This window comes from Panulirus ornatus, chromosome 6 (assembly GCF_036320965.1).
Source record: "Panulirus ornatus isolate Po-2019 chromosome 6, ASM3632096v1, whole genome shotgun sequence".
Lineage (NCBI taxonomy): Eukaryota > Metazoa > Arthropoda > Malacostraca > Decapoda > Palinuridae > Panulirus > Panulirus ornatus.
Window position 1 is genome coordinate 50,343,841 of NC_092229.1, and position 11,653 is coordinate 50,355,493.

Genomic DNA, 11,653 nt, shown 5'->3' on the forward strand with positions numbered 1-11,653 from the left:
CATTGAGGAGTTATCAGAATGATGTGTTATTTTGAAAACAACATATTTCTATGACTGTAGATAGGTACATATATTTTTTTTGTTCTTTAAGTACTGGGATAGCTGGTACTTCAGAATTGTACTTAAGGTGATGCAGGATATATATTAATGAGAAATAACAGATGTCAGTTTGTCGTTAATAGGATTCAAATACAAAAAGCAGCAACTTGTGTTTCCATTTGAAATATTAATGGAGAAATTATTTCAAATGACTTCTGGTTCTATTACTTAACAAGTTCTACAAAATCAGTCCAGTATGATTATACACTAGTTATTAATTCCTGTCTAATCAATCCATGAAATTCTATCTCAAATTTTAAAGGATATTCTTCTATAAAGGTTGATTACACCTTTTATGATAATAATGGTAATTATAATTAATACTTTATTTAGTCAACATGTAGAACAATCATACATTACATTATCGTGCTCTCTGACTGAAAATTTTGATTGAATGATCCTTGATATTTTTTAGTTAACAGTAAGATATGTGATCATTCACATGTTGGAAAAATATGTACACAGCTATCGAACCATTTGAAAACAATCAGTCTTTCCTTAATCAGGGCTCTGATTTGTTTCTTACTAATGGATATAAACGAAATTTACTTTAGACCAGCACATTTGGTAGGAGGCCCTGAAAACACTGCTCTAGAGTTGCCCTATTCCATTGGCATGTTAATGGTGAGGCAGTAAAGGCTGAGAATATATATATATATATATATATATATATATATATTTTTTTTTTTTTTTCAAACTATTTCGCCATTTCCCGTGTTAGCGAGGCCCTGAAAACACTGCTCTAGAGTTGCCCTATTCCATTGGCATGTTAATGGTGAGGCAGTAAAGGCTGAGAATATATATATATATATATATATATATATATATATATATATATATATATATATATATATATATATATATATATATATATATTTTTTTTTTTTTTTTTTTATACTTTGTCGCTGTCTCCCGCGTTTGCGAGGTAGCGCAAGGAAACAGACTAAAGAAATGGCCCAACCCCCCCCATACACATGTATATACATACGTCCACACACGCAAATATACATACCTACACAGCTTTCCATGGTTTACCCCAGACGCTTCACATGCCTTGATTCAATCCACTGACAGCACGTCAACCCCGGTATACCACATCGCTCCAATTCACTCTATTCCTTGCCCTCCTTTCACCCTCCTGCATGTTCAGGCCCCGATCACACAAAATCCCCTTCACTCCATCTTTCCACCTCCAATTTGGTCTCCCTCTTCTCCTTGCTCCCTCCAGCTCCGACACATATATCCTCTTGGTCAATCTCTCCTCACTCATCCTCTCCATGTGCCCAAACCACTTCAAAACACCCTCTTCTGCTCTCTCAACCACGCTCTTTTTATTTCCACACATCTCTCTTACCCTTACGTTACTCACTCGATCAAACCACCTCACACCACACATTGTCCTCAAACATCTCATTTCCAGCACATCCATCCTCCTGCGCACAACTCCATCCATAGCCCACGCCTCGCAACCACACAACAATATATATATATATATATATATATATATATATATATATATATATATATATATATATATATATATATATATATATATATATTTTTTTTTTTTTTTTTTTTTTTTTTTTATACTTTGTCGCTGTCTCCCGCGCTTGCGAGGTAGCGCAAGGAAACAGACGAAAGAAATGGCCCCCCCCCCATACACATGTACATACACACGCCCACACACGCAAATATACACACCTACACAGCTTTCCATGGTTTACCCCAGACGCTTCACATGCCTTGATTCACTCCACTGACAGCACGTCAACCCCTGTATACCACATCGCTCCAATTCACTCTATTCCTTGCCCTCCTTTCACCCTCCTGCATGTTCAGGCCCCGATCACACAAAATCTTTTTCACTCCATCTTTCCACCTCCAATTTGGTCTCCCTCTTCTCCTCGTTCCCTCCACCTCCGACACATATATCCTCTTGGTCAATCTTTCCTCACTCATTCTCTCCATGTGCCCAAACCATTTCAAAACACCCTCTTCTGCTCTCTCAACCATGCTCTTTTTATTTCCACACATCTCTCTTACCCTTACGTTACTTACTCGATCAAACCACCTCACACCACACATTGTCCTCAAACATCTCATTTCCAGCACATCCATCGTCCTGCGCACAACTCTATCCATAGCCCACGCCTCGCAACCATACAACATTGTTGGAACCACTATTCCTTCAAACATACCCATTTTTGCTTTCCGAGATAATGTTCTCGACTTCCACACATTCTTCAAGGCTTCCAGAATTTTCGCCCCCTCCCCCACCCTATGATCCACTTCCGCTTCCATGGTTCCATCCGCTGCCAGATCCACTCCCAGATATCCAAAACACTTCACTTCCTCCAGTTTTTCTCCATTCAAACTCACCTCCCAATTGACTTGACCCTCAACCCTGCTGTACCTAATAACCTTGCTCTTATTCACATTTACTCTTAACTTTCTTCTTCCACACACTTTACCAAACTCAGTCACCAGCTTCTGCAGTTTCTCACATGAATCAGCCACCAGCGCTGTATCATCAGCGAACAACAACTGACTCACTTCCCAAGCTCTCTCATCCCCAACAGACTTCATACTTGCCCCTCTTTCCAAAACTCTTGCATTCACCTCCCTAACAACCCCATCCATAAACAAATTAAACAACCATGGACTGAGAACCAATCACTTTCCTCTCTTCCTACACGTACACATGCCTTACATCCTCGATAAAAACTTTTCACTGCTTCTAACAACTTGCCTCCCACACCATATATTCTTAATACCTTCCACAGAGCATCTCTATCAACTCTATCATATGCCTTCTCCAGATCCATAAATGCTACATATAAATCCATTTGCTTTTCTAAGTATTTCTCACATACATTCTTCAAAGCAAACACCTGATCCACACATCCTCTACCACTTCTGAAACCACACTGCTCTTCCCCAATCTGATGCTCTGTACGTGCCTTCACCCTCTCAATCACTACCCTCCCATATAATTTACCAGGAGTGAGTGCTCAAATATATATATATATATATATATATATATATATATATATATATATATATATATATATATATATATATATATATGTATATGGTCCCTGGGGATAGGGGAGAAAGAATACTTCCCATGTATTCCCTGCGTGTCGTAGAAGGCGACTAAAAGGGGAGGGAGTGGGGGGCTGGAAATCCTCCCCTCTCGTTTTTTTTTTTTTTTTTTTTCCCAAAAAGAAGGAACAGAGAAGGGGGCAGGCGAGGATATTCCCTCAAAGGCCCAGCCCTCTGTTCTTAACACTACCTCGCTAACGCAGGAAATGGCAAATAATTTGAAAGAAATGAAAGATTATTGTAATTATGTTTGCATTTTTGATTGATCTATAGAAGCAGTGTTACAGGTTATTGCATCATTTTCATTGTTCTCTTGCATGTTTTGCTATATCCCCTAACTTTTATAACATATTAAGGCTTACTGGTTTGTTTTCTGTAATTCATAATACCTCTTTGGTATTATGAATTGCCTGCTGTACAGGGGGAGAGTTTTGCACACTTAGGGCCTCATATCTTGATCATTCTCTCTCATACAGCTTAAATTTATGAATATTGTCAGCATTAACCATGTCTTCAATCATTTTGCTCCATTCATTCACCTCTTTTATACAATAAGAATACCTCTTTACATTCTATTTTTTAAGCAAGTGTCTTGCCCAGTTTCTTGCTGTGTCCTCTGGTAGTTTTATCCCCACAAATTTTAAGGAACTGTTCACTGTCTTTGTCATCATTTCATCAGTGTTTCACCATTTCACACATCTAAGCAATAGTTACTTCAAAGCCTACATTATGTTTGGACCAACGGATTATTTGCAAGAAACCTTTGATATAGTGTATGCTCCTGTGTTATAATGTCAAGCCAGTCTTAGAGTTACGATTATCATTTTTAAAGACATGTTTTGGCTGAACATCACTATAAGAGTTTTTATATTAAAATGCATATAGTTGAAATGTCAGTTGAACTGTTTCAGATCATCCACCGTGATCTAGCAGCAAGGAATGTGCTGGTAGGTGAGGACAAGATGTGCAAGGTTGCAGACTTTGGGTTTGCCAGAGATGTAGCCAACAATCACATCTATGAGAGGAAGAGTGATGGCAGACTGCCCATCAGGTGAGAAGGAAAGGGATAATATCAATCATGTGAGAAAGAAATTGGAATTATATTGTTCATCTGTATTAGATGGATAAGGGAATAATCCACATCTGTTGAGCAAGGTATGGAATGACTGCCCCTTCATGTGGTAAAAATGTACCCATTAAGAAGAGCATGGATGACATCACATTGTTTTGTCATTTTATGAAAAAGATTATATTGCCAGCAAGATGATGGAATGAGAGGGACTTGCTCTCAGGGTGAGGAAGGAATGTTGGGTTGTTAGTTTCCATCAGGTCAGTTAAGAACATGGATGATGTCTTGCATTAGTGAAAGAATGGAGTAACATTCCTTCTAAAGTGAGGGAGGAATATGAAACTGTTTTTGCAGTGAATATCATTTCTCGCCGAGTGATAAAGTGATGCTTCCGACATGGTAAGAAAGGTTTGTGAATGATGTTGCCTGATGGTGCCTATCAGATAGAGAGGGAGTAAGAGTTATATTACTCATCAGATGAGGATGTTGCATTTCTTTCTAAGCTGATATTTGCCATCAGGTGAGTTGATGGTACCCCTTAGTTGTGATAACCAGGATATCCCTGCTAATGAGCAAAGAAAGTGATGGAAGGGATATTGCAATTCAAGAGAGGAGACGATCTTGGTGATATTACCCCTTAGACAGGGTGTTATATTGGGGATGGGGCTATTATTATTAGGTGAGATGATGGTGAGAATACTATTGATGATCATTAAAGGAAGAGATGGCAATATTACCAGTTATGTTCAAAGGCAGTAGGGGATGAAAATGCATTTCAGAAAATGGGATAGGGTCAAACAATTCAGCAGGCTTTGAATTTTGACTATTTAGGAAGGTTGAGGTGAATTTTCCTATTTAGCAGAGTTGAAAGTGGTATTCTTACCCACCTAGTATAGGCAGGTTGGAATATCACTCACCTTTTTTTCATAATTTGTATAAGAAAAACCATTTCTTTTGACTCAAACAAGATACTGGGGCTCATAGATTCCAACTATAATGATAAAGTAATTGAAGAGGGTCTGAGATAGAATTTTTCTCTGGAAAGATGATATTAAACATTTTCCTTGTCTGAAAATGGATTTCAGAAATAAAATACTTAACTGATATCTCTACACATATAACGCTTTACTTTCTTCACAGATGGATGGCACCAGAGTCACTTTTCGATAACATCTTTATCACCAAGTCTGATGTGTGGAGCTTTGGTGTTCTGTTGTGGGAGATTGTTACTCTGGGTGAGTACCAGAAGAGGATGATGTAGCATTTGCCTCAAGCCAGCAATTTTATCTTTAGAATGTCAGTACTTTAGAATGTGTAGAAATTGCGTACAGTAATGAGTTTGGTTTTTGAGGGAGACTGCTTTTCTTTAGTCCTGAAGAAACCCAAAGGGCATAATGTCACATTTTAACTTCCAGTACTTCATGTTGTTGTGTAACTTAGCTCATGAGCTGTTATTTGTTACAGGGTCAACACCGTATCCAGGAATGGGGGCAGCTGAGGTTATGAGGAAGGTAAAGGAAGGTTACCGTCTGGAGAAGCCCGATCACTGCCGGAGGGAGGTCAGTACCTCTGTGTATTTATAGTAATCATAAGTGTTTCATTTGGATTTAGGGAATATATTAACATAAAGCTTAATTTTTTGTTTTTCCTGTCATGTCAATGTATGACATATTATCCTATGTTTACTTGCCTGTGCCATTGTATATGATATATGATGGTAAGATTAGAGCATTTTCAAGTAATATTGGACTCAGGCTATTAGAGAGAGAGAGAGAGAGAGAGAGACCAATGTGATTTGATGTTCCACTGAGTAGCCCCTACATATATATCTGATGCCTGTTCCCTCTGGAAACTCAAACCAAGGGAGATGCCTTTGCAAAAGTATCTTCACATATCCGTGTTCTTTCATGCCTCCCTCACATACACCATTTCAAACATTCTTTTCCATTTTCTCTCCCTCCAGTACTCTTCCACTCTGTTAAGATGACCAGAACTCTTGTTTAGATGTCACTGTGCTAATAATAAGCAGAACCTGTCCATCATATAGGAAGTATAGAGGTGGAGTTGTAACCATCATTGGTGTGCTTATAACTGGAAACCACTTAGCAAAAGTTTAGGCCTTTGTTTGAAAACAGGTTACCTAGTATGAGCAAGTGCTAGGTACGCTATGGAAAGACTGTGTCCTTAATGGCAGCCCATTATACCCATACTAGGACGTTATTGCAGCAACCAACATTCCAGCTAAAAGCCTAAGCCTTGCTTATGAAGGGCTTCTTTAACATGCTTCCAGAGTCCTTGATTCTACTTTCACCAGAACACTGTCATAAGAAATGTATACTTGATGCACGAATTGATGTAGTACCTATTGTAATTATTTATATGTATGTATGGAGAGGAAGTTTTGCACTTGTAGGGCCCAATCTCTTGAAAACTGTCTGCCGTCATACAGCCTCTTGAATTTATGTATGTTGTTTGCATTAACCATGTTCTCAGTCAGTCTGTTCTAGTCATCCACCACTCCTGTTCTATAAAAGTATTTCTTTACATCCTTATTTACAAGTTTCTTAAGTAATTTCATGTTATGTCCTTTTGTTCCTTTATCCCTACACCTCCCAAAATACTGTTTGCTTCATCCTTTTAGCTAAGCTCTTTCAATTCTGTTACCATCTTTTCCGCCATCCTCTGGACAATCTCACTCTTTCTCTATGTGCAATGATGAAACCTGAGAAGCATATTCTAGTTTTGGCCTTTTTTATGATAAGAATAGCCTGTTAAATATATTTTTATCCATATACTTGAAAGCAATTCTGTCATTTACCAGCAGATAGTTTGTTTCTTAGGTGTTCTCCCAATATGGGACTTTGGCAACAGGTTAAGGATGATGTTGACTCTCAAGTTTCTCTCACACACAGAATCATGAAGCTCACTTCCTGCTTGGTAATAATCATATTAAGGCCACCTTTTGCTTTGTTCCATCCTCATTACATTACATTTGCTTGGGTTTGATTTCATTAACCATGTCTCTCACCAGCCTTTGAGTCTTTAGGTCACCTTGTAAGTTATTCCAATGTACATGATCTCCAAAGGAGGTATTATAAAACGTGTTCAGTGAAATAAAAGGCTTAATCCATGGCCCAGAGATAAACAAAACCTATTTCTCCAGTGTATTGACCACATGTTATGACAATGACCAGAAGGACCAAAGGTCATAAGCAACATATCACATCTTTGAAAACAGGTACTGGTTAAAGGTGATATCACAGAATCCTGACCACGACTGCCTTAAGAAAAGGATATATTACAAAAGGGCATAAGTTGTATATGCACTCAGTTATGACCCTCATAAAATGCTGCAGCAGCTCAGAGATTGCATTATCGAGTTCCTTGCCACCAGGTGGCATTTTCACTGGTTACTAATATGTGGTAGGGGGTCTGTGTTTAGACATAAGCAGCTGGTTGGTGTCAGATACACGTAATCTAGACTTTTATCTTAATGGTAGACATAGGGCCCCAATTGGATGCATAGTTAGGATAATTATGCTTTGCAAGACAGGCTGAACTCTCATTTTCTAGTGTTCACAAGACACTTTGCTACTTGAGGGGTCATCATATTCCATAGCTACATAGATATATCACACCCAAGGCTGGTACCCTCCACCTATTAGCTTCTTTTTTGATTTTACAAACTGTTCAAGTGGCCTAAGAGGAAGGTAGGAGTGATCTGTATGTCTCTTCCTACCAGCATTTATGGTTGGAAACTGATACAGGTTTATTTTTTAATAGAATTAAATAGTTATCTGTTGATTGTTCAGGGCAAATTCCTATAATCATGATTGCAGTCTTCCACACACCTAGAAATGGTATCAGTTTATCAGTTAGATATTTTCCTGCACTAATAAAGTGGAGTTTTTGAGGGTGTTTCATGGAAAAGTAGCAGTGAATAAGAGTGCATATAAGAAAGGATAAGTGTAGAAATGTAGAAAAGGTTGATGCTTAAGTAGATGGTGCAGACTTGAATTACTGAAATGATAGCACTTACCATTTATGTGAAAAACTGAAGTAGATTATATTTGCATCCAGTATCTTGTTTTGCCAGTCATATGGTATTAGGTTTGTGTTAATAGACTTCACCTGTGTGATGTTATACTACTATTGAAAAGTTACCTTTGTCAAGGTTGTATCATTTGGAGTACAGTCTCATGAAAGAACTATTCACTCCAAAGGAGTCTGCAGTTCTCTTCTGCTTGACAAAGTGCAGTCTTGCATTGCAAGATTCTTTAGGGAGGTCATTGAAATTTTTTCTGGGGTATTAATGAATATTAAGAAGATTTCATGAATAAGAGTGCATATAAGAAAGGATAAGTGTAGAAATGTAGAAAAGGTTGATGCTTAAGTAGATGGTGCAGACTTGAATTACTGAAATGATAGCACTTACCATTTATGTGAAAAACTGAAGTAGATTATATTTGCATCCAGTATCTTGTTTTGCCAGTCATATGGTATTAGGTTTGTATTAATAGACTTCACCTGTGTGATGTTATACTACTATTGAAAAGTTACCTTTGTCAAGGTTGTATCATTTGGAGTACAGTCTCATGAAAGAACTATTCACTCCAAAGGAGTCTGCAGTTCTCTTCTGCTTGACAAAGTGCAGTCTTGCATTGCAAGATTCTTTAGGGAGGTCATTGAAATTTTTTCTGGGGTATTAATGAATATTAAGAAGATGGAAATAGTGAACAAGAATTTTATTACTACCCACTGTATAGCACCACCATGTTGAATTTTGTAATGGCAGGTTTCTTTCTGGACCTATTTGAAATAACTAATTTTCCCTGGGTCAACAAGAGAAATTAGTACATTTTTCAGCCTTGACTTTCAGGTTTTTATTACTTCAGACTTAATATTGATTGGTAGTGGTATGGAGACGAGCCTTGGAACCTCAACCATACAGCACCTATTTCATTCATAGATTTGAATTTATCTAATTCTCTGATGTCTGACCCCACATGTGGATGAAAATTTAATGTTGCTTTGCGATAAACAATAATACTAATTAAATGGTGCTACCCACAGTTATACAACATCATGTACTACTGCTGGGACAAGGACCCCAAGGAAAGACCCTCATTCACTGAGCTTGTCCACACCCTGGAGGGAATTTTGATGTCTGAAGTGGAGTATATTGAGCTGGACCGCTTCCCAGACCACACCTACTATAATGTCATCACTGAGAAGAATGACGAACTGCTTTAGCAGCACAGTCAGATACTTCAGAGTCATAAATTTGATCAAGGACTTCTGTATTTTTCCTTTTTTATTATTTATTTATATTTTTATTTAATATTTTTCATAGGGATTTGGTGTTAAGATTATAGACAATAGAGACCACTGTTCTTTATATTAACAAATTATACAAGCGGTTTAGACTATATGAGAACAGTGTTTTCTTTTTATATAATATTGTTTGATTCATCACATATTTATGCACTGTATGCATTGAGATGCTAACTTTCTCTTTTGTCATGATAAGCTAGAAAGATATGTGGAGAGGCTATTTACTCTTTGAATTTGATATAGTAAAGACTTGTTACTGATTTTATATTTGCTGCAGATTTCCATATGTACAGGTCTTGCAAGTGAGTTTTCAACTAGCAAATGAGCAGTTGATCTACAACTGCTGCAGTTGTTATACTCAGTGTGAGGATTTTCTGTCATTGTGTTTATTCAATGGAATTGTGCTCAATTGACACAAATTTTGCATTGAAAAGGTTAAATGTTACAAATAGATATTAGTATAGGATTGGATCAATTAGCTCTCTTCTGCTTACCAAAATGTTTCATAGCTTTAGGGAAGTTTGTGCCTATTCTTCAACTTAATTAGCCATAGGAGTGTGAACATCTCTGTTATGATCAGCACGGTGCTTATCTATCTTTATGGTACGACTTTACAAAAAAATTATTTTCCTCACACATGAACCTATGTATGATGATGATGTAAGAATTTGTATGAATCAGTAGTGTGACTGGCCCTGCCCCTTGTAACATCACCAACAGTCAGAATGGGAACTGTAATAACTGCAGGACTTTTTGGTCATATATATATTATGATAGAAAATTCTTTTAATCACATGTAACTACAAACACGATGCTGGTATTGCTATAGTCACTTACTATAAAATGCATGAAATAATAGGTTCCTCTTGCAAGCATTAATCTAATCAAGGTCGGACCAGTAATCAGGTTAGTTTGGGAATTATGTCTTCACCTTCAAGATGTAAGTACATATGACAGGAATATCATCACATTTCTCATGCACTCAGTGAATGTCTTGACAAGTAGCTGATGCTATCTTGGGTATAAGTCAATGGATCCCAGTGTCTTTTTGCTGCAACCCTATATTGACAACCAGCAGGACCACTAGACCCTCAGGCTTATGATATATATATATATATATATATATATATATATATATATATATATATATATATATATATATATATATATTTTTTTTTTTCTTTCATACTATTCGCCATTTCCCGCATTAGCGAGGTAGCGTTAAGAACAGAGGACTGGGCCTTAGAGGGAATATCCTCACCTGGCCCCCTTCTCTGTTCCTTCTTTTGGAAAATTAAAAAAAAAAACGAGAGGGGAGGATTTCCAGCCACCCGCTCCCTCCCCTTTTAGTCGCCTTCTACGACACGCAGGGAATACGTGGGAAGTATTCTTTCTCCCCTATCCCCAGGGATAATATATATATATATATATATATATAAATATATATATATATATATATATATATATATATATATATATATATATATATATATATATATATATATATATATATATATATATATATATTTTCTTTTCTTTCATACTATTCGCCATTTCCCGCATTAGCGAGGTAGCGTTAAGAACAGAGGACTGGGCCTTAGAGGGAATATCCTCACCTGGCCCCCTTCTCTGTTCCTTCTTTTGGAAAATTAAAAAAAAAAACGAGAGGGGAGGATTTCCAGCCACCCGCTCCCTCCCCTTTTAGTCGCCTTCTACGACACGCAGGGAATACGTGGGAAGTATTCTTTCTCCCCTATATATATTATCCCTGGGGATAGGGGAGAAAGAATACCTCCCACGTATTCCTTGCTTCCTTGCGTGTCGTAGAAGGTGACTAAAAGGGGAGGGAGTGGGTGGCTGGAAATCCTCCCCTCTCGTTTTTTTTTTATTTTCCAAAAGAAGGAACAGAGAAGGGGGCCAGGTGAGGATATTCCCTCTAAGGCCCAGTCCTCTGTTCATAACGCTACCTCGCTAATGCGGGAAATGGCGAATAGTACGAAAGAAAGAATATATATATTTTTTTTTCTCTTTTTTTTTTTTTTAGCC

The 11,653-nt window shown here is 37.5% G+C and overlaps 1 protein-coding gene across 1 annotated transcript in view; it reads left to right on the forward strand.

The window, feature by feature from the left end:
- Window positions 1–10,463, forward strand: part of Cad96Ca (tyrosine kinase receptor Cad96Ca) — a 45,987-nt gene extending 35,524 nt beyond the window's left edge. The window contains exons 10-13 of the mRNA XM_071662925.1: window positions 4,116–4,255; window positions 5,414–5,508; window positions 5,738–5,832; window positions 9,347–10,463. Coding sequence (XP_071519026.1) covers window positions 4,116–4,255; window positions 5,414–5,508; window positions 5,738–5,832; window positions 9,347–9,526 — 510 coding nt within the window. The 3' untranslated portion in view covers window positions 9,527–10,463. The remainder of the gene's footprint in view (window positions 1–4,115; window positions 4,256–5,413; window positions 5,509–5,737; window positions 5,833–9,346) is intronic.
- The last annotated feature ends 1,190 nt before the right edge of the window (window positions 10,464–11,653 follow it).